General features: G+C 33.9%; 1 protein-coding gene across 4 annotated transcripts in view; it reads left to right on the forward strand.

Moving 5' to 3' along the window:
- The window catches only part of LOC126747264 (uncharacterized), a 176300-nt gene that overhangs the window by 94261 nt on the left and 57285 nt on the right, over window positions 1–24754 (forward strand). For all 4 annotated transcript variants that reach the window (XM_050455791.1, XM_050455793.1, XM_050455792.1 and 1 more), the window contains exons 2-3: window positions 13901–14051; window positions 14137–14243. In XM_050455791.1, the coding sequence (XP_050311748.1) occupies window positions 13901–14051; window positions 14137–14243 (258 nt within the window). The remainder of the gene's footprint in view (window positions 1–13900; window positions 14052–14136; window positions 14244–24754) is intronic.

Raw genomic sequence — 24754 nt, forward strand, 5'->3', positions numbered from 1 at the left:
AATCTTGATTTTGTCAAAGGCTTTACAAAAGTCTATATATTTCAAAAGCGCATTTACCGATTTGAATCATTTTAGCTTTATACGAGAGTCGTTGAGTCTTTCTATCAAAAAGGTCTCTACAAGTTTCATCGTAAATACAACCGTTTTCAAGTTATTCAATTGTTTCTCAATGGACTGAAAAAAATCTTGATACTGTCAAAGGTCTTACAAAAGTTTGAAGATTTTAATCATTTTTTTTTCATATGAGAGCCATTGAGCTATTTTACCAAAAAGGTCTCTAGAAGTTTCCTTCTAAGTGCAACCGTTTTCCAGTTATTCGATTGTTTTTCAATGGACTGAAAAAAATCTTGTTTCTATTAAAGGTTCTACAAAAATCTGAATATTTCGAAAACGCGTGTAACGATTTTAATAATTTTAGTTTTGTATGAAAGCTAGTAAGTGGTTTTACCAAAAAGGCCTCTAGAAGTTTCCTTCTAAGTACAACCGTTTTCAAGTTATTCAATTGTTTTTCAATGGACTGAAAAAAATCTTGATACTGTCAAAGGTCTTACAAAAGTCTATATATTTCGAAAACGCATTTAACGATTTTAATCATTTTAGTTTCATATGAGAGCCGTTAAGCTGTTTTACCAAAAAGGTCTCTAGAAGTTTCCTTCTAAGTACAACCGTTTTCCAGTTATTCAATTGTTTTTTAATAGACTGAAAAAAATCTTGTTTCTATTGAAGGTTCTACAAAAATCTGAATATTTCGAAAAAGCATTTAACGATTTTAATAATTTTAGTTTCATATGAGAGCCGTTGAGCTATTTTACCAAAAAAGTCTCTGGAAGTTTTCTTCTAAGTACAACCGTTTTCAAGTTATTCAATTGTTTCTCAATGGACTGAAAAAAATCTTGATACTGTCAAAAGCCTTACAAAAATCTGAATATTTCGAAAACGCGTGTAACGATTTTAATTATTTAAGTCCCATATGAGAGCCGTTGAGCTATTTTACCAAAAAAGTCTCTAGAAGCTTTCTTCTAAGTATAACCGTTTTCAAGTTATTCAAGTGTTTTTCAATAGACTTGACACTGGCAAAGGCTTTACAAAAATCTAAATATTTCGAAAATGCATTTAACGATTTTAATCATTTTAATTTCATATGAGAGCCGTTGAGCTGTTTTACCAAAAAGGTCTTTAGAAGTTTCCTTCTAAGTGCAACCGTTTTCCAGTTATTCAATTGTTTTTCAATGGACTGAAAAAAATCTTGTTTCTATTGAAGGTTCTACAAAAATCTGAATATTTCGAAAACGCGTGTAACGATTTTAATAATTTTAGTTTTATATGAAAGCCATTAAGTGGTTTTACCAAAAAGGCCTCTAAAAGTTTCCTTCTAAGTACAACCGTTTTCAAGTTATTCAATTGTTTTTCAATGGACTGAAAAAAATCTTGATGCTATCAAAGGCTTTACAAAAATCTAAATATTTTGAAAACGCGTGTAACGATTTTAATTATTTTAGTTTCATATGAGAGCGGCTGAATTGTTTTACCAAAAAGGCCTCTGGAAGTTTCCTTCTAAGTACAACCGTTTTCAAGTTATTCAATTGTTTTTCAATGGACTGAAAAAAATCTTGATCCTGTCAAGGGTCTTACAAAAATCTGAATATTTCGAAAACGCGTGTAACGATTTTAATAATTTTAGTTTCATATAAGAGCCGTTGAGCTGTTTTACCAAAAAGGTTTCTGGAAGTTTCCTTCTAAGTACAACCGTTTTCAAGTTATTCAATTGTTTCTCAATGGACTGAAAAAAATCTTGATGCTATCAAAGGCTTTACAAAAATCTAGATATTTCGAAAACGCTTGTAACGATTTTAATAATTTTAGTTTTATATGAAAGCCATTAAGTGGTTTTACCAAAAAGGCCTCTAGAAGTTTCCTTCTAAGTTCAACCGTTTTCAAGTTATTCAATTGTTTCTCAATGGACTGAAAAAAATCTTGATACTATCAAAGGCTTTAGAAAAATCATAATAAATTGAAGGCTTACCAAATAGGTCACTACCAGTTTTTGTAGCAGTTAAACTGTCAATTAAAAAAAAATCGTCCCCCTCTCCCTCCTCCTAAATCTCTAAAAACAGGAATAAAACTCTTCTTCCCTATGGAAGAAAACAACTGGATCTCGACAACTGTTAAAATCGAGCATGTGACCCATCAAACTTCTTGAAATTGCACAATTTTCAACAGAACCTGCAGAATAAAATCAGCTTTTACCGGTTGAAGATGCCTATCAACCGAAACGTCGTGTTAAATTTGTCTGAAATAAAGAGAGAATTGTCAATAAATTTGAATAATTTAAATTTGATCGCAAGCATTCATGCCACGTACACAAATCACATACAAATTGAATTTATTTATTATATATATGTATATGTTAAACTCAGTATGTAATATGCCTTTTAAAATCTCTCTTCCGTCCTTGTTTCTCTCATGTCCGGAAGCTCAAATATTTCCCGTGCAGCTAGTCCGTGTTTAACAATACCCACTTGCTCAAAGTTAAATTATTTGCTAAATAAAGATCGTGGGGACTAAAACCGAGGGAAACTTTGGCATTATAATTTATGCCACATTGCAGCAAAGTTTCCAGAGTCTATTCTGGATTATTTGGAACTCTAGGAAGTACTTTACTTAAATAGAAAACAGGCTTCGTATTGAACGGATACGACGCACACGAACATTTATGCATGAAGTAAATTTCGAACTCAATATAACTTTTAAGCTGTTTGAGGTATTTTTGAAATTCTTTTGCAGTTTTATAGAATGGACTCTAAGGAGTAATTATGTGTATTAACGGTTTTTGTAAGTCAAATCGTTCTTGAGTTAGAGCCTTTTGTTGCTCCCTAGATTTGAGGACTTACTCATTGAAATAAAATGACTATTCCAGGGTAAAAATTGGCTTAAGCTGAAATATTTTATGTTTGAATGACCCAGGTTTGATTTGAGATATGGACGTTTCTTCTTCTTCAAGTGCTATCTCCTTCCCTCACTTTTGATGTTGCAGCTCTAAACAACTCAATAGAACAACAGCTGTACCGTTTTCCAAAGTTATTTAACCAGGACATACGTCTTCTTCTTCTTCTTCTTCTTTTCTTTCACATAATGTCTTGCAACAATGCATATTGCTCTTCCCTCCTCACTTCTTCAATATTTCCTTTTCCTTTCTTATTATTCCCATTACCACCTCGTTTGTTGCCATGTCCATCCAACTAAGATCCTTTTATTTGCTCACACGAGATGTTTAGGCCTGTTTATCTCGTAAAGTAATTTTTTTTGAAAAAAATGACTTGTATAAAAAAGGAAGCCATATTTACGGAGAAAAGATGTCAATAGTCCGTTTTATCGTAACTTAAACGGTTTATGCTCCAGAGCCGTTTTAGTACTCCAAGGTACCAAGCAAAATTTCGAATAGTTCACGGTGCAGAAAAGGCAACTTCTTGAGGGTTGATTTGAAAAAGCGCCCTTTCAATTCACCCTTGCGTCAAAGGTTTTTATATCTGTAAGTTTTAAAAAATTAAGAGAAACCAACCAAATCTTCCTTCTAATATCTTCCCTAGTATGCGCTATAGCTTCTTTTTATTAAAGAAAACTCCGGCAAGAATTGTTTTAAAAAATACTGGATATATTAAAAAACACAACTAACTGCTTGATTACAAATAAAATGGAAAAGTTAAAATAAAGTAAACGGTTTTAAATGGTAAAACGATGACGATGAAAATGAGTGCGCTGCTCTCGATAATCTTAATACGAATTATAAATAATTTTCACACACGAGCCAATTTGGTTGTTCGAAAAAAAGGTGATACCACAAAAAAAATGCTGATCTGGCTGCGGAAAGTCTGAAGGTTTTTACGAGTTGCATGAAATTGATATTTTGTCCATTTAATAAAACTACAAATAAGCTGCTGGCGCCACTGAGGCAGTTAAGGATTGTACACCTAGTTATTAAGATATGGAATTTTTAAGTGAGTGGTCACCTTGAAGATCACACGTTGCTTTTGGACACCACTACTTAAGAATGCTAATGTTTCCTAAAGTTTTGATCGGATTGGTTTGAGTTATAATCATTATTTGTTGTCCCTACTCTTCTGATTATCACGATATATATTTAACGGAAATATCTTCATTAGTTATTAAGATATCGAACTTTGAAGTGAGTGGTCACCTTGAAAATCACATGTTGCTCTTGGACACCATTACTGAACAATGCTAATGTTTCCTAAGTTTTGGTTGGATTGGTTTGAATTATAAGCATTGTTTATTATGCCCACTCTCCTGACTATCATGCTTTTTGTTTAATCGAAATATCTTTACTAGTTGTTAAGATATGGGACTTTGAAGTGAGTGGTCACCTTGAAGGACATACGTTGCTTTTGGATACCACTACTGAAGAATGCAAATAGTTCCTAAAGTTTTGATTTGATTAGTTTGAGTTATAAGTATTATTTATTGTGCTTACTCTTCTGACGGTCATGCATTTCGTTTAATGGAAATATCTTTACTAGTTATTAAGATATCGAACTTTGAAGTGAGTGGTCACCTAGAACGACATACGTTGCTCTTGGATACCACCACTGAAGAATGCAAATATTTCATAAAGTTTTGATCGAATTGGTTTAAATTATAAGCATTATTTGTTATTCTTACTCTTATGACTATTATGTTTTATGTTTAATGGAAATTTCTTAACAAGTTATTAAGATATCGAACTTTGAAGTGTGTGGTCACCTTAAAGGTCACTTGTTGCTCTTGGACACCACTACTAAAGAATACTAATATTTCCTCAATTTTTGCTAGGGTTGTCTTAGGGCATTAATATTATTTATAACACATACTCTTTTGAATATCCTAGTTTTTGTTTTATAAAAATATCCCCACTAGTTTTTGAGATATCAGACTTTGAATTCAGTAGTCACCTTGACGATCACACTTTACAATTGGACACCACTACTGAAGAATGCTAATATTTCATAAAGTTTTGATCGAAGTGGCTTAAGTTATAAGTATTATGTGTTGTGCCTATTTTTCTAATTATCATGCTTCTTGCTTAATGAAAATACCTTTACTGGTTATTAAGATATGGAACTTTGAAGTGAGTGGTCACCTTGAAGGACACACGTTGCTGTTGGACTCCACTACTGAGAAATGCTAATATTTCATAAAGTTTTGGTCGGATTGGTTTAAATTATAAGCATTATTTGTTGTACTCATTCTCCTGACTATCATGCTTTTTATTTAATGGAAATATCTTTACTAGTTGTAAAGATATGGACTGAAGTGAGGGGCCACCTTGAAAATCACACGTTGCTTTTGGACATCACTACTGAAGAATGCTAATGTTTCCTAAAGTTTTAAATGGATTGGTTTAGATTATGAGCATTATTTATTGTGCCTACTCGTCTGACTATGATGCTTTTTATTTAAAGAAAATAACTTCACTATTTATTAAGATATGGGACTTTAAAGTGAGTGACTACCTTGAAGATCACGCGTTGCTTTTGTACACCACTACTGAAGAATGCAAATAGTTCCTAAAGTTTTGATTTGATTAGTTTGAGTTGTAAGCATTATTTATTGTACTCACTCTTCTGACTATAATACTTTTCGATTATTGAAAATATCTTCACTAGTTATTAAGAAATCGAACTTTAAAGTGAGTGGTCACCTTGAAGATCACACCTTGCTCTTGGGCACCACTACTAAAGAACGCTAATATTTCGTTAATTATTACTAGGACTGTTTTAAACTATAAACAATATTTTTAAAGAACACTTTTCTGAATGTTATGGTGTTTATTCAATGAAGATCCTCCCATTCGTTCCATACATTTTAAACTTTAAAGTGCGTGATTCCTTTAGAATAAAATCTATCTGCTTTATGTCTATCAAAAATACAACCTCCTCCCCTTCTCAGAAAAGAATTGGGTCGACCAATAATAAAAGACGTTTGATCGATTCAATATAATCCAAACTAAATCTCCAGATAGCATGCATGCTTTTAAACTTTTATAATAAAACCTCCTATAGTCAGCATCCAGCTTAAGCTTACGAAAGCGTTTTTACCTTGGGAATAATAATTTCGCGTGCTAAAAATAACCCTTTGAGACAAAGGGTTTACGGCGTACGTAAGCCCTTGAAAAACTCGTAAGGTTTCATTATAAAACAATTATTCGTCTGAGTATGTATTAAGTTACAAGGGGTTTAATTAACAAAAATAATGTTGACTGACTTCAAAGGTCCAAAATCTCTGGAACGAATAGGAATATTCTTATGAAATATGTTTTGATGTATTGAGAGGAATGTTTTTTATAAATAATGTTTATAACTTAAACCAGTCCTAAAAGAAAATTAGGATATATTAGCATTCTTCAGTAGTGGTGTCCAAGAGCAACGTGTGTCATTCAAAGTGATTACTCACTTCAAAGTTTGATATCTTAATAACTAGTTAAGGTATTTACATTAAACAAAAAGCATGATAGTCAGAAGAGTGGGTACAATAAATAATGCTCAAATTTAAGCCAATCTGATCAAAACTTTATGAAATATTAGCATTTTTCAGTAGTGGTGTCCAAGTGCAACCTGTGTCCTTCAAGGTGACCACCCACTTCAAAGTTCGATATCTAAATAGCTAGTGGAGATATTTCCATAAAACAAAAAGCATGATAATCAGAAGAAACCTCTTAATAAATATTGCTAATAATTCAAACCAATCTAATCAAAACTTTATAAAATATTAGCATTCTTCAGTAGTGGTCGTCAAGAGCAACGTGTGTCATTTAAGGTGACCACTTACTTCAAAGTCCGATATCTAAATAACTAGTAAAGATATTTCCGTTAAACAACAAGCATAATAGTCAGAAGAGTAGGTACAACAAATAATGCTTATAATTGAAAACAATCCAATCGAAACTTTAGGAGACATTGGCATTCTTCAGTAGTGGTGGCCAAGAGCAACGTGTGTCATTCAAAGTGTCCACACATTTCAAAGTTCGATATTTTAATAACTAGTAAAGCTATTTCCATTAAAAAAAAACCATGAGAGTCAAAAGAGTAAGTACAACAAATAATGCTTATAATTCAAGCCAATCCGATCAAAACTTTATGAAATATTTGCTTTCTTCAGTAATAGTGTCCAAGGGCAACGTGTGTCATTCAAGGTAATCACTCACTTCAAAGCTCGATAACTTAAAAACTTGTGAAGATATTTCCATTAAACAAATAGCATGATAATCAGAAGAGTAGGCATAATACATAATGCTCATAATTCAAACTAATTCGATCAAAACTTTATGAAATATTAGCATTTTTCAGTAGTGGTGTCCAAGAGCAACGTACGATCTTCAAGGTGACCACTCACTTCAAAGTCCCATATCTTAATAACTAGTAAAGGTATTTCCATTAAGCAAAAAGCATGATAGTTAGAAGAGTAAGCACAACAAATAGTGCTTATAATTCAAACCAATCCAATCAAAACTTTATGAAATATTTGCTTTCTTCAGTAGTATTGTCCAAGTGCAACCTCTGTCCTTCAAGGTGACCATTCACTTCAAAGTCCCATATCTTAATAACTAGTTAAGGTATTTGAATTAAACAAAAAGCATGATAGTCAGAAGAGTGGGCACAATAAATAATGCTCATAATTCAAGCCAATCCGATCAAAACTTTATGAAATATTAGCATTCTTCAGTAGTGGTATCCAAGTGCAACCTGTGTCCTTCAAGGTGACCACTCCATGACAAAAATTTGATATCTTAATAACTAGTGAAGATATTTCCGTTAAACAAAAAGCATAATAGTCAAAAAAATAAGAACAACAAATTATGATTATAATTCAAACCAATCCAACTAAAACTTTAGGAAACATTAGCATTCTTCAGTAGTGGTGTCCAAGAGCAACATGTAACCTTCAAGGTGACCACTAAATTCAAAGTTTGATATTTTAATAACTAGTAAAGATATTTTTGTTAAATAAACAGCATAATAGTCAGAAGAGTAAGAGCAATAAATAATGCTCATAATTCGAACCAGTCAAGTCAAAACTTTAGAAAACACTAGCATTCTTCAGTAGTGTCCAAGTGCAACATGTGACTTTCAAGGTAACCACCCACTTCAAAGTTCAATATCTTAACAACTAGTGAATATATTTCAATTAAACAAAAAGTATGATAATCAGAAGAGTGAGCACAATAAATATTGCCTATAACTCAAACCAATTCGATCAAAACTTTATGAAATATTAGCATTCTTCGGTAGTGGTGTCCAAGAGTAAAGTGCGATTTTAAGGTGACCACTCAATTCAAAAACTAGTGGTGATATTTTTATAAAACAAATAGTACAGTATTCAGAAGAGTATGTGTTATAAATAGTGTTAATGGTATAAAACAGTCCTAGCAAAAATTGATGAAAGATCAGTGTTGTTCAGTAGTGGTGTCAAAGAGCAACATGTAACCTTCAAGGTAACCACTCACTTCAAAGTTCGATATCTTAATAACTAGTGAATATATTTCCGTTAAACAAAAAGCATAATAGTCAAAAGAGTATGCACAACAAATTACGCTTATAATTCAAACCAATTTAATCAAAACTTTAGGAAACATTAGCATTCTTTAGTAGTGGTGTCCAAAAGCAACGTCTGCTCTTTAAGGTGATCACCCACTTCAAATTCTTATATCTCAAAAACTATTAGGGATATTTTCACCAAACAAAAAGCATAATATTCAGAAGAGTGGGCACAATAAATAATGCTAATGGTTCAAACCATTTGCAGCAAAATTGACGTTAGTATTCGTCCCTTATTTGGAATTTGGAAGTTAAATAACTCGCTTACCGACCCTATAAAGCGACCTCACCTAATAACAAAAATAGTTCCTCGTAAATTTCACCTTTCCATAAGATATTCAGGAGGGTTTTATGGGCAAACCGTATAACATCCGACCGTGTTGTAAATTTACTTGGGACTCGATTTAAATGCCCCATTTTCCCTGTAATGCCTGTAGGAAGGTCAGACTTGACACCTGCATAATGTAGATATGTAAAGTACATGCAAAGTTTAACGAACATCGACATTTTTCGTGAGATTTTTACATTGTGTTAGTGCCCATACAGGTCCGGATTAGTTTTAAGAACCTGATCTTACCGACTGCACCAAACCCTTAAAATGTAGATCAGATTAAAAGGGAGTAAAAGAAGTTGATGGAATTTCTGAGGAACAGAGAAAAAGTGTCCATTGTACTATTTTAAATTATTTTTATGAACGCAGTTTCCAATTTTGGAAATATCTTGAAAAAAATGGTAAAACAGGAAAAATTGTTGAAACAAATCTTGTTGGGCATAAGTTTGTGTACAACTTTTATAGTATAATTTTTTTTCATGAAATTAATAGAAATTGAGATTTTAGGCAAAAACTGAGCCATACAGTACGAACCAGGTTGTGCTCAGACAGTTTTGAAAATATCTGGAAAATTAAAAGAGCTACAGCAAAAATGCTTAGAATAAATCTTGATGGGCATAAGTTTCTGTGCAACTTTTAATACTACAACTTTTTTCATAAAGTTAATAGAAATTGAGATTTTAGGCAAAAACTCACCCATCCACTTGGAACCAGCTTGTGCTTCCACAATTTTGAAAATATCTAGAAAACTAAAACAGCTACAGCAAAAATGGTTAGAACATTCCTTATTGATCATAAATTTGTCTATAACTTTTATTAATAAATTTTTTTCATAAAATGAATAGAAATTGAGATTTTTGATAAAAACTGACCCAATCAGTATGACCCAGCTTGTGATTAGACAATTTTGAAAATATCTAGAAAACTAAAACAGCTACAGCAAAAATGCTTAAAACAAGCCTTATTGATCATAAATTTGTCTACAACTTTTAATAATAAATTTTTTTCATAAAATGAATAGAAATTGAGATTTTTGAAAAAAACTGACCCAATCAGTATGACCCAGCTTGTGATTAGACAATTTTGAAAATATCTAAAAAACTAAAAGAGCTACAGCAAAAATCCTAAAAACAAACCTTATTGATCATAAATTTTTCTATAACTTTTAATAGTAAATTTCTTTCATAAAATGAATAGAAATTGAGATTTTTGAAAAAAACTGACCCAATCAGTATGACTCAGCTTGTGCTTCCACAATTTTGATAATATCTAGAAAACTAAAAGAGCCACAATAAAAATGCTTAAAACAAATCTTGTTAAACATAAAATTGTCTACAATTTTTAATACTACAAATTTTTTCATAAATTTAACAGAATTTGAGATTTTTGATAAAAACTGACCCTATCAGTATGAACTAGCTTATTTTCAAATAGCTATCCTACCGACTGCTCCAAAACGAATGCAAATGTAATAAATTAAATATTCTCGTCTGTTCGTGCAAAACGACGATAATATTTCCCCCCTGGTGCTAAAATTTGTGTAATTTTTGTGCATGTTTATTTTTGAAATTTAATATTCCGTATGCATATTAAAGGCCAACACGGACGCCGGGCTCACGTATGCTAATCCTGGACCCTGTACGTTAAACAAGGACGAATAATTACGATGTTTAATTTTTGGGGGCGGGGGAGGGAGAGGGGATTTTCTGAATTCCAGAATATCCAGTTTCAGGTACAATTAATGTGACTCATCAATGCTTTAAATAGAAGGAGAATTTCTGGATTGCGTATAAGGCTTCCTGGCCCCACCCTATTGCCAGCGATAACTGGCTGTCTGTCAATTACCGGAGTAATCCGACTAAATCGTTTTTTCCCGCGTTAATTCAAATATACCACATCGAACGTGATTAATGAACATGCCAGAGGTGATTTATTAACAAAAGGTTTTGTCAGCATAGTCGCCTTTATTTAAAACGTTTTATACTGATTTCAGTTGTTCGATTTTGTTTTTTAATTTAATTAATGCAGTTCCTGGAGAAGTTTGGAGAAGGGGAGCACTAGAAAATCTCTAAAAATTAAGATAAGAAGAAGAAGAAGAATGAAAAGAAAGGAAGGAGTGGGACAGACGAAATAGACGTTAAGAAGACAGACAGTAATGCTGCAGATTGAAGAAGATGAAGAAGTGGACTTTTTTAACATTCTAGGATTTTCTGACCTTAATATTGAGAGAATTCTAGAAAGTGAATATTGACAACGTTGCCTCAGGATTGTCGTGCTGTAAATCTGACAGAGAGAGACTGAAAAATTTGAGAGGTACAAATGTGCTCAGCTCATACTTCGTTAATTGAATTATTAACGCTTTAAATAATGCGTCAATCATTTATTCGTTAACACCGCGGTTCAATATGCTGTCTACATGCTTTCCTTTACCTCTGTGGTGACATTTGCGTGCAATTCTCTCACGTAGCGTTGACAGTTGACAGAAGTGACGCTATTGCCATGTCGACAGTAGACGTAAATTTTTAATTATGGAGTATATATTTGGAACATTTCGAATTTTTACCAAGAAGGGCTGGCTCTTGAGTAAACAAATAATTTATATTCGCAATTTGTATCATAATATTTTTTCTTAAGAAGAGTCTTCCTTTCAATTTATTCGTCACTCGTTTTGCAACACAGCGGTGCAGCATGCTCTCTACACGCCTACCTTAGCCTTGACAATTGACATTGTTGACATTGACATTAGATTGCTCTGGAGTGCATTTTCATTGGTCAAAAATGCCTGTTTGTCTATTTATTCATGATTTAGGGGCGTTTCGCTGTCAATCTTTACGTCATTTGCGTTACTGTCTTAAAAATTTGGAGGGAGGTTCAGATTAGATCCTATTTTTCTCTCGACTTATTATGGCAATTTTCACGCATGCAATATGTTCTTATTGGTTCAAATACTGAATTTCTATTGGTTAAAAATATTTGTTTGTTCATGTTTTAAGACGTCAATACCGATACCTGTCAATAGGAGGTTTGTTTGTCAACATTTACGTCATTTGTCATTACTGTAATTATCAAAAATTTCGTAAGCGAAAAATGAAAACCTAAATTTTGCAATTCATTCGTCACTCATTGAGTAACACTACGGTGCAAGATGCTGTACACATGCTTTCCTTTACCCCAGCCTTGGCAATTGACATTATTGATAAGTATCAATGACATTGGCAATTGACGTACGATTGCTTTAGGGTGAATTTTCATTGGTCAAAAATGTATGCTCATAAATTGTGTGCATCATTACGTCATTTGTCGCAACTGCAATTATAAAAAACTTGGCGGGAGATTCAATTTAACGTAAAGTAATTTCGAATCTTAATCATCAAATGTTTATAGTCAGCATTTCGTCCTAGTCATCTTCCCTTACTTCAGCTTTGACAATTGATGAGAATGTCAATTGACCTCAGATTTCTTAGGGTCCTTTTCCACTTTAGGGACTCTATCCTTTCCAATTAAATTTTCTAATTTATTAAAATAATAATTCGTGGGGTCAACTTAATCCCTCTCTTCCTAAAATACCAACAAATCCAATTTAAATTTGACCGAGGTGTATGTACTCTAGAAACTTGCCGAATGTGCCAAAAGCGAACTGGCTCGTAATCAATTTTTAACAACCCCTCTCCCTCTCACCCTCCCGGGGCTTTTATATTATAAATTGGCCTTTGCTGTTTCTGGAAACTGCTGCAGTAAAGGATAATCCAGAATTATAATGGAGACAGGAATTATTATGTAAGTCAATTATTTAATATCTATATACACAAGTGAGGAGCATATTACGGAAAGTTGGGTGAGAGAGACATGAGAATTAAGCATCAGAACTTTTATGTCAGTTGTCAGTGTCTTTGTTATTTGCTTTATACGTCAGTGGTTATTTCTGTCAATTGTCAACAATGAATTTAAGGGAAGGAACTTATGCTCTCTCTCTCTCTCTCTGTTATTAGATATGGTAAAAGAGTGATGCCAGATATGTAGGCTTGATAGCCCCAAGGCGACGTTGTCAATTTTCCCTAGAGTTTCTTGATATCTTTACGTCTCTGAGTATGTCATAGAAGACATTTTTTTATAATTATTACAGCTTAAAAAAAGTGAATGTCAATGTTAAAAGCCTGAAATAGCAAAAAGGGTGTGGAAAACGGCTGGATTGTATTGAAAAATGTATTGAACGAATGTATTGAAAAATTAATTTTTATCCTTAAGAGAATTAAAAAGAGTTTATTGTCCAACAAGGACAACAAACCTCTGACCTCTGCAGAGGGCCTAAGCCTTAAGCTGAAGCAACTGAAACCCCTAAGCACCTCACAGGGAAGCTCTAAATAGGCTTAAAAAGTCACAGCGGATCACTTTTGTACCCCCGACCCTCCATTTTCACCCCGTTCTCTGCTATTTTTAATAAAATTATGAACATAGGGTAACAGAGGGTTTATATTAATTACACCTTTACCAAGCTAAATATTGATTGTGGCCCTCTCTCTCTGACGTAAGCCGTAAGCTTCCGCTATGGTTTCTATATTATCTGAATAGATTTGGAATTAAAATGTTGTTATAGATGGCTGACGTAATTGGGTTACCCTGGTATTAATTTCATCGATACATTATGTGTGGTTCGTTTGTGTCCTAAACTGCGTTTATATGGGTGTTTTGTGCATTTAAGAATTAAAAAAAAAGAATTTTATTTTTAAATAATCTGTTCTCTCTCTATTTTCGAAGGCAATAGAAGAAGTACGAATATGAAAGGCAGATACTTCCTTGTTGTTCTCACATTATGAAGGTGACGTTATCCAGTTTATTTTTTAATCTCCTCAACGGGGAGATTCTGGAGTGGGGCCTAGGGAAGAGTGGGGAGGTAGTGGGGCATTCCGTTTTGCTTTTACTTTAATCTCACCCTTTGTTTTGCAATGTTACTAATGTTGACTCCATTCTCTCTTTGTTCCAGAGTTAACAAGTCCGGATTCGAGAGCATCCTCGGCGAAAACTGTCACACTCAAAGCCAACGGATCAGCTGTAACGGAAGAGAGAGAAAAAGAGAGTCACACCAAACCAAGAATTGAGGAGGAAGCGGCAACAAAGATACAAGCAGTTTTTCGGTAAGTCTAACTTTGTCCTTCTTCTTCTTAAGATTTTTTACCAGTGGGAGTTTTTTAGTTGTCTCTCTCTATCTGTCTGTTTCAGAGGACACAAAACGAGACAGAGCATGAAACAGCCACAAGCCCAACCCACTGAGAGTAAGGAGCCCACGCGTGAGGAGTTGGAAAACGAATTTAGGCTGGATGACGCAGGTGAGTGTTGAAAAATAATTGTACCAATTGCAATTCATGAATAGCTTGTTTTATGGTGAAAATTCTGGCTGAATTGTACATATTCTTAATGCAAGAAACGTGAATTTACTCTTAAGACCACCCACTTTCTGTACATTTTTAGAAGTGAATTTATCCTTATGACATTAATAAATTGTACAAGAATTATCTACTTAAACGACGGATCAATAAGAATTCATCTGTATATAATAAAATTGTACAAGCAATAATTAACGAATAATGCCTATGGTAGTTTAAGTAGGGGAGTTATCGTATTGTAAACAATATTAAACACCTACTTATACAAGTTGCTAAATCTAAATACATTATATACAGTATGATTATAAATCAGCGCAAACGAAATTTAAGTTACTAACGGGGAACTATCAAAGTTATATAAAGAATCAACTTATCATTTTATATTTGAAGATAAATTAAAGACCTTACCAAAAACTAATTCATCCGGTGTATACGTCATTTCACTGTGAACTGTTGTGATAAATGCAAAACTTTTAAAGTTATACCCAAGAACTCCAGGAATTTGGAAACATAGCACATCGCATTCTTAAAAATGCTCCTAAACTTTTGTACGTATTTTGTCTGAGGTAAGTGCACGGCACTGAACTGACAACTGCCTCCCAGCGGCGACGCGGCTCTATATATACTCGGCTGACCATAATTCCGGAAGATTCGTGCGGTCATTCCGATCAGTAAAATCCCTAAAAGCCAATAACTGTTGCACTCTTTCAAGTTTTCATGCGCTCATGTTCCAGTTCGTTGACTTTACCAAGTAATTCTTGGATCAACTTATTTTGTGCCTTCAATCTATATCACGCGGACATTTTATTCGATATTTGTAGTTGAAGTATAACCAAAAATGTACACTTTGTTTAAACGAAAAATAAGCGTTTATTTAACTATCTTGGGTAAGAATATATGAAAATCATATCCTAGGAACATTTACCATAAGGTGCTGTTGTACTGTGAATATGAACACGGTGATATATTTACTATTAAAAATGCACTGAAAGTACTTGGGCGTGGCAAGGGCCTAATAAATAGTTAAGATTAAAGGTACTAAAAATATTTAGCATCTGCCCATTCATCAAGTCCATGATGTTATTAATATAAAGGGAAATTCGCGTATATATTGTAATGCAAATAGGCTTTTTATGAGGAAATGCATGAAAAAAATTTCAATTACGTATTCCTATGGAACGCTGCCAGATTCACACCTCAAAGGCATTCTGCACCCTTCTATGCCCTTTGACGATTTATTCATAACGCCCTTGTGGAATATTGTTATCGTCGATATCTACTTCCGGTTCGATTTTTTTTGACTGGAATCGTAAAATAAAGGCGATTCCAGTTGCTGTTGAGGACACCCGGGGGTTTCCCATTTTATTTTATCCCGTCTGTTCGGTATCGGGAACAAAAATTGATCGGTCATAAATATCATCGCATTGCATCATAGCAACAGTACATAAGTTAAATTTATGAAAATTTTGACTCACCTTCACTTTGAACTTTCATCAATATTTTTTGAGTTAAAGAAAATTAAGAGTATTTCCCCGGATAGAGTGGAATTTCCTTATAATTTCGCTTACTTTCCTAAACTTTGTTGCTGATATGCCGTGCAATAAATTTGATTTACTACTATTATTCATGTTCGATTTAAATATCGCGCCAATAATCCGAAGTGCACCGCACTGAACTGACAACTGCCTCCCAGCGGCGACGCGGCGACGCGGCTCCTTATATACTCGGCTGACCATAATTCCGGAAGAATTGTGTCATTTCGGAGTGACTGAGTATCAGCTGGTTTCTCGGCGTTTATAATATCGTTACAGTCAGTATAATCTTTCCTTACGATTCATGATAGTTGCAGCAACTGAAAATTTGATCAGTAGCATCCCTAGAAGCTGAAAACTGTTGCGATCTATCTTTCAAGTGTCTAGTTTTATACAGTAGCTCATTGTTTTTGGCATTGCTATACTTTTCAGGTGCTCATCTTCCTGCTCGTTGACTTGACCAAGTAATTTTTGGATCGCTAATCTGTGCTTCATAGTCTTTTATTAATTCTTTAATAACGACATGTCGACAAGTCCTACTTTTTGCTTCACTAGCTTGGATCATGCATGAAGGATGGAATAATTCATCGCATTTTAGGCATTCGACACTGGTAGCTACGCCCTTTTCACAATGCAATCATTTGATTTTTCTGTTCATGCATCATCCGCGACTAAGTCTACCAATTTGGGCAGTTTTATTTCCAAATTGCTCACTCATTCTGAATTAATTCTAAATACTCATATAGGGAAAGAATAGAATTTAATTAGCTTAATTTTTTGGTGTCTTAATTTTTCTGCATAAATTACGATTCAGCTGAAAAATGAAGGGAAGGGATACACAGTTGCGCTTTTAAGGATTTTTATTCATTATATGTAGAATTTTTCTGCATATAATACTTTATGAATGAATCAATTTGCTGTCTACACGTTTTTCTTTACGTCAACCTGAGAAATTAACAAAACTGACAACCCCGTGATGTAAAATGCTGTCTGCGAGGTTCCTTCACAATTTTCATTACCATTGGCAATTGACAGATGTGACAATTGACGTTGTTACAAAGATATTTTTGTAATACCTTGACAATGTTAAAGAGGGAGCCTCTGTAGATGGATTTAACATAAAAATACCCTTAACGGGTGTTTATCGTCATAAAGATTAAAGAGCTTTAACGAATAATTTCATATTTGAAGCATTTTTGTGGGTCTAATAATTTATAAGCTACAAGTTTTATCTTGCAAGTGCTCAATGCTCACAAGATTTGAAGTTTCTGATTAATGGCAATTATTCTTGGACATTTTGCCATTCTTTCACTATATTATACAGGAGACCCTATAGATTAATTCTGTGCAAAATATATGGTTGTAGGTTGAAAAATCCTATAAACCCTTTCTAATAAAGACATTTTCATAGAAATTGGAAAATTTGAGAAATTATTAGAAAATTCCACTTTATCCAGGAAAATATTTTTAATTTTCCTTATTCTTGTAGCCTAATAATTATTAAACCCACAAAATTGCTTCATATATGAAGTTATTCCTCAAAGCTCTTCAATCTTTATGACGGTAATCACCCCTAGAGGGTATTTTTATGTTAAATCCATCTACAGAGGCTCCCTCTTCAATATTGTCAAGGTATTACAAAAATATCATTGTAACAACGTCAATTGTCACATCTGTCAATTGCCGATGCTAATGAAAGTTGTATAGGAACCGTGCAGACAGCATTTTACACTAGGGAGTTGTCAGTTTTGTCAATTTCTCAGGTTGACGTAAAGAAAAACGTGTAGACAGCAAATTGAATCACGGTATTGTCAAATGCCATAAGACCAAAACTCAAGAACTCCGTTTTTAAACGTTTTGTATTTGTACATAAAAACCCACTTAAATATCTTAACGCAAAATTAGCATCAAAGCAAAATAGTTGTAGTTAAGTCAATTTTACGCCTACGACCAATTTGTTTACATAGAATTAATCTACAGGGTTTTCTATATAATACTGAAAAAAAAAAAAGAAAATATCTTAAAAAATTAAAAATTCAACAATATTGAAACTTTTTAATTTATTTCAAAAATCTCAAATTTCAACTTCACAACTATAGGACTTGGCAGACAAAACTAACTCTAGCTCATAAAGTATTATATCCAGAAAAATGGTTCATATATGCGCATAAACTTGGGAAATGGTAGATGAAGATAAATAATGAGTAATAATGAGAAAAAAATGTAGTAAAATATTTTTGGTTTCCGAAATAAAGTGGCTGTGATCGTTTTTGATCGTTATTTTCACACGAACAAAATAAAAGCGTCAAATGTAATGGCGCACATTTTTACAAACGAAGAACTTGTCGACATGCTTTTGGTTTACGCAGAAACGCATCAGAATGCAGTGGCAGCAGCTGATCTGTATGCCCAAAGATTTCCCCGAAGATATCACCCGAGACGTAGGGCTTTCTTACGTATTATTCAGCGGGGTAGAGAAACTGGCAGTTTTTCTTCTAAATCTGGAGGAGGATATTTTAGAAGTTATCGAAGAACAACCTGGAATTAGCACTAGGACAATTGCAGCGCGATTTGGAATATCGCAATCTATAAGTTGGCAAATTTTAAGGCACGAGTTTCTGTACCCCTTTCATGTGCAGAGGGTACAAGCCCTACTTCCAAGAGATTTGCCGCTTCGAGTACACTTTTGTGAGTGGTTCTTACATCACCAGCAGTTAAGCCCAAACTTTACCATGAACATTTTAGTTACGGATGAGGCAAATTTTACGCGCAATGGAATTTTCAACTTTCATAACACTCATTACTGGGCTTTGGAAATCCGCATATTACACGGAAAACATACTTTCAACAACGTTTTTCTGTAAGTGTATAGGCTGGGGAATTCTGAACGGGATGCTCATCGGACCTTTTATTCTGGAAAATCGTTTGACTGGTGCTCGGTATTAGGAATTTTTACGCAACAATTTACCAGTGCTTCTTGAAAATGTCAATCTCAACGTTAGGCAGAACATGTGGTTTCTTCATGATGGTGCTCCACCACATTTTTCACGACCAGTGCGACAACATTTAGATCGTGTGTTTCCCGGACGATGGATAGGCCGTGATGGTCCAGTTGGGTTGCCCCCTCGCTCGCCTGACCTTAATCCATTAGACTTTTATTTGTGAGGTCATATGAAAACAATGGTGTATGTAAACGAAGTTGATACTGAGCAAGAGCTACGACATCGCATAAACGCTGCCAGTGACGCAATTCGCCTACAGCCTGGTTTGGTCCGTGCATGTACGTCTTCATGGATTCGACGAGCTCAAGTCTGTATCGAAAATAATGGAAACAACTTCAAACGGTTGCTTTAAATTAGTTTAAATTAAACACGTTAAAAAATACACGTTTTTTATTTAAAAAAATATGGATATCTCCAAAACTGAAAATATTTTACTACATTTTTTTTTCATTATTACTCATTATTACTCATCAGCTATCATTTCCCAAGTTTATGCGCAGAGGTTGAAAATCACCCATAGTAAAAAACCTCAAAAGCCAAACTGTGAAGCTGAACCGTAATTTGTGAAGAAAAATTAAGGCAACAAGAAATTGAGATAATTAAATTATGTTCCTGTCCCCATATGAGTATTTAGAATTAATTCAGAACGAGTGAGCAATTTGGAATTAAACTGCCCAATTTGGTAGACTTAGTCCAAGATGATGCAAAAGAAAAATCACATGATTGCATTGTGAAAAAGGCGTAGCTACCAGTGTCGAATGCCTAAAATGCGATGCACTATTCCATCCTCCATGCATGATCCAAGCTAATGAAGCAAAAAGTAGCACTTAGTAGGAAGGAAACCTTGGAGGCGACAGCATGTACATCGATCTGTCAAAGTCACAGCTGTCATATGTCACAATGTCACATGATTGTTTTTTTATGGTCAATAGATGGCGATGCAGGTAGTGTTGGGTTTATTGTATAAAAATAGTGTGTCTCTTGAATTTGACGAAACAGTGGGCTGCGAAGGCAGTTGTGCATATAGGTCTCCTGATGGACCCGTCATGCCCCACCGGGGGTTACCAGAGCCCAACGGCCTTAGAGAAACCGATAAGGCTCTCTGGTCTGAAGGACTTAAAGTCGCTCGGTACACTGAAAGTGTTACCCAAGTATTTGAACCTGGCGCGCGTGAGTGCTGGGCACTCCCCGACTACATGGTCAACGGTTTCATCTTCCTCACAGCACCATCGGCATTCCGGGTTGTCCACAATACCATCACACTATCAACAGAATTAATCTTATTTTATGTCTTGTATTTTGTATGCTGTATTAGCTGCCATCAAGAAAAATCATTTAATTCTCGGAGTCTTTAGTTTTTTCAAAATTTTAGTCATCCCTAGTCATTAATTTAATTTTTTATTACAATTTTATTTAAATCGACTACACAAATCTGCTCATATCTCAAAGGCTCACAATGGGTTTTTAAAAATTCTTGATGTGTCTTATTGAGGACACTTGAGCGCACGCCACTGTCCAACTCTATTTATTTTGAAACTCTATTTATGTCAGTTTCATTGGCACAGGACAAAAAAAATCATCTCTAATAATTGATTCAATTTTTAATATATGAACTTTATTTAAACCGCCTGCACAAACCTGCTCATATCTCAAAAACTAACAATGTTTTTTTGAAAATTTTTGATGTGGCTTATTGAGGACACTTGAGCGCACGCCACTGTCCAAGATATAAGATTCTAGTTCCACTAGTTTCATTGGCAATGAACTTCAAAGTCATCCCTAGTCAATAATTTAATTTTTAATAATAAAACTTTATTTAAACCGTCTGCACAAACCTGCTCATATTTCAAAAACTAACAATTTTAATTTGAAAATTCTTGATGTATCTTATTGAGGACACTTGAGCGCACGCCACTGTCCAACTTTTGAGACTCTATTTATGTTAGTTTTATTGGCACAGGACCTCAAAATCATCTCTACTAATTGATTCAATTTTTAATATTAGAACTTGATTTAAACCGCCTGCACAAACCTACTCATATCTTAAAAACTAACATTGTTTTTTTGAAAATTTTTGATGTGGCTTATTGAGGACACTTGAGCGCACGCCACTGTCCAGCTTTTGAGACTCTATTTATGTCAGTTTCATTGGCACAGGACCTCAAAATCATGTTTAGTAATTTATTCAATTTTTAATATTAGAACTTTATTTAAATCGACTGCACAAACCTGCTCATATCTCAAAAACTAACAATGTTTTTTTGAAAATTTTTGATGTGGCTTATTGAGGACACTTCAGCACACGCCACTGTCTATTTTTTAAGACTCTAGTTATGCGAGTTTCATTGGTACAGGACCTCAAAATCATATCTAGTAATTGATTCAATTTTTAATATTTGAACTTTATTTAAACCGCCTGCACAAACCTGCTCATATCTCAAAAACTAACAACGTTTTTGTGAAAATTCTTGATATGTCTTATTAAGGACACTTGAGCACACGCCACTGTCTAGCTTTTGAGACTCTATTTATGCTAGTTTCATTGACACACGATCCCAAAATCATCTTTAGTCAATAATTTTATTTTTAATATTAGAACTTTATTTAAACCGTCTGCACAAACCTGCTCATATCTCAAAAACTAACAATGTATTTTTGAATTTTTTTGATGTGGCTTATTGAGGCCACTTGAGCGCACGCCACTGTCCAAGTTTTAAGATTCTAGTTCTACTAGTTTCATTGGCAATGAACTTCAAATTCATCCCTAGTCAATAATTTAATTTTTAATATTAAAACTTTATTTAAACCGTCTGCATAAACCTGCTGATATCTCAAAAACTAACAATGTTTTTTTGAAAATTTTTGATGTATCTTATTGAGGACACTTGAGCGCACGCCACTGTCCAACTTTTGAGACTCTATTTATGTCAGTTTCATTGGCACAGGACCTCAAAATCATCTCTAGTCACTGATTCAATTTTTAATCTTAGAACTTTATTTAAACCGCCAGCACAAACCTGCTCATATTTCAAAAACTAACAATGTTTTTTTGAAAATTCTTGATGTGTCTTATTGAGGAAACTTGAGCGCACGCCACTGTCTAACTTTTGAGACTCTATTTATGCTAGTTTCATTGGCACAGGACCTCAAAATCATCTCTAGTAATTGATTCAATTTTTAATATTCGAACTTTATTTAAACCGACTGCACAAACCTGCACATATCTCAAAAACTAACAATGTTTTTTTGAAAATTCTTGATCTGGCTTATTGAGGACACTTGAGCGCCCGCCACTGTGTGGACATGTCGTTATTAAAAAACTAATAAAAGACTATGAAGCACAGATGAGTGATCCAAAAATTACTTGGTCAAGTCAACGAGCAGGAAGATGAGCACATGAAAAGTATAGCAACAATTAAGTCTAGCAATGCCAAAAACAACGAGCTACTGTATAAAATTAGACACTTGGAAGATAGAGTGCAACAGTTATTAGCTTCTAGGGATTCTACTGATCAAATTTTCAATTGCTACAACTCTCATGAATCATTAGGAAAGGTTATACTGTAACAATATTGTACACGCGAGAAAGCAGCTGTTTCTCCGTCACTCCGAAATGATACAATTGGCACAACGTACGACATCTCGAAGGTGAGCGAATCTTCCGGAATTATGGTCAGCCGAGTATACAAGGAGCCGCATCGCCGCTGGGAGGCAGTTGTCAGTTCAGTGCAGTGCACTTCGGATTATTGGCGCGATATTTAAATCGAACATGAATAATAGTAGTAAATCAAATTTGTTACACAGCATATCACCAACAAAGTTTAGCGAAATTATAAGGAAATTCCAGTTTATCCAGGAAGATATTCTTAATTTTTCTTTAACTTAAAAAATACTAAAAAAATAGAGATTTTCATTCATACAAATGTTGTTTGCAATTGAAAGCACTCTCTTATCAAGAAATTTTTATGAAAATCAGTGGAATCATTAGCGGAAATATCACTTCCGGAAAATGTTTTTAATTTCGTCTTTAACTCGTAAAATACTGAGTAAATCAAAATTTTCATAGAAATAGTTTTTGTCTGTATTTGAACATATTTTCTTATGAATTTCTTTTATTAAAATTAGTGGGAAATTAGGGAAACTATGAGCCAATTTCACTTAACTCGAAAAAATACTGATGAAAGTTCAAAGTAAAAGTGAGTCAAAATGTTCATAAATACAACTTATGTACTGTTGCGATGATATTTATGACCGAGCAATTTTTGTTCCCAATACCGAACAGACGGGAATAAAAACGGGAAACCGGACGAATTCCCCCGGGTGTCCTCAACAGCACCTGGAATCGCCTTTAATTTATCCAGAAACATTCTCGCTATTCGGGTTTACTATTTCCTCGTGTTTTGGAGCGTGACCCTCATATTTTATTCCTTATGTATCCAGGCTGCATCCCAGTTATAGGAAACGCTTCACCCCTTCCACCTTCGAAAAATCGAACCGGAAGTAGATGTCGACGATAACAATATTCCACAAGGGGTTATGAATAAATCGTCATAGGGCATAGAAGGGTGCAGAATGTCTTTGAGGTGTGAATCTGGCAGCGTTCCATAGGAATCTGCAAGTGTAATTTTTTTTCATGCGTTTCCTCATAAGAAGCCTATTTGCATTACAATATACGCGAATTTCCCTTTATATTATAACATAGATTAGTCTATAAAATTATTCATTAAACATTTATAGTCCATTTAATATTTTAGGTTATGTACATGAATCATATACGTGTCACACCTCGATAGTCGATTTTAAAGCTGTGTACTGTCCGTGCGTCACGGCCAATATATGCTCTACAAGAGCCAAGTCCATGGCCTGGTGAACTATTAGAATTTCCATTTAGCTGCAGTTTTTTCATTAATTACGAAGGAAACTAAAACATCCCTCCATCCCCATGATAATAATGACAACATTATTCTCGTAAACCGTTTTAAAATTCCCTCATGAAAAAACACGAAATTGCGAATTCTTTTCTTGTCCGACGAAGAAAATTAAGCGAAACGCCTGCACCAAAAAGAAAACGAAGGAAAAAAAAATTAAAATGGAAAAGTCCGGGGAGTTTCTGGCAAGAAAACGTGAACGTTCTATCTGGAATTAAATCTTTCGGAAAACGGGATGCTCTGACGTCACAATGGAGGCGAGTGTTGTAACGGAGATGCGCTCGTTATTGCGAAATTTAGGCCAGAAATTACAATCTGGATGGAACAGTGTCAAAGTCACACCTTAAAATGTTGAGTAAATATAATATAAAAGAAATCAATTAGTTAAATTGCAATTTTAAAAATATATAAGTTCTTGAAGTAATTATTAATAGGGGTTCAGAATTGTAGTACGTTATCCAGGAATAAGTTGATTCCAGTGCATATGTAGAAGTTGATTATTAGGATAAATTGATTGTGCAGGTTGCACAGGACCACTTTACCATTATAGCAATTTTTACATATAATTAGAGTTAATTTAAGGGTTTCTTAATATTAAGTTATTTTAGTACGATTTTAATAAACTTAGACTCTAAAATTTATTTAAAAAATGAGAAACAGCTTTAAATTCCTGGACAAAAAATAATTACGTGAAATTGCCTAGATAATGGAAAATTAAGTTAAATGCCCTGGAACAAAATAGAAGATTATTTGAAATTCCTGGAAAATGGGAATAATTACGTTACATGGTTTGGAAAATAGAAAATTACGTGAAATACCCTGGAAGAAAATGAAAATTATTTTGCATTTTTGCATTTATTTTAACAATATAAATATTTACGTAAAATTACTTGCAAAATGGAAAATTACGTTAAATCCTTGTAATAAAATGAAAAGTTGTTTTCAGTTCCTAGAAGAAATAAATACTTGTGCTAAATTCTCTGGAAAATGCA

Source organism: Anthonomus grandis, chromosome 19 (assembly GCF_022605725.1).
Source record: "Anthonomus grandis grandis chromosome 19, icAntGran1.3, whole genome shotgun sequence".
Classification (NCBI taxonomy): Eukaryota; Metazoa; Arthropoda; class Insecta; order Coleoptera; family Curculionidae; genus Anthonomus; species Anthonomus grandis.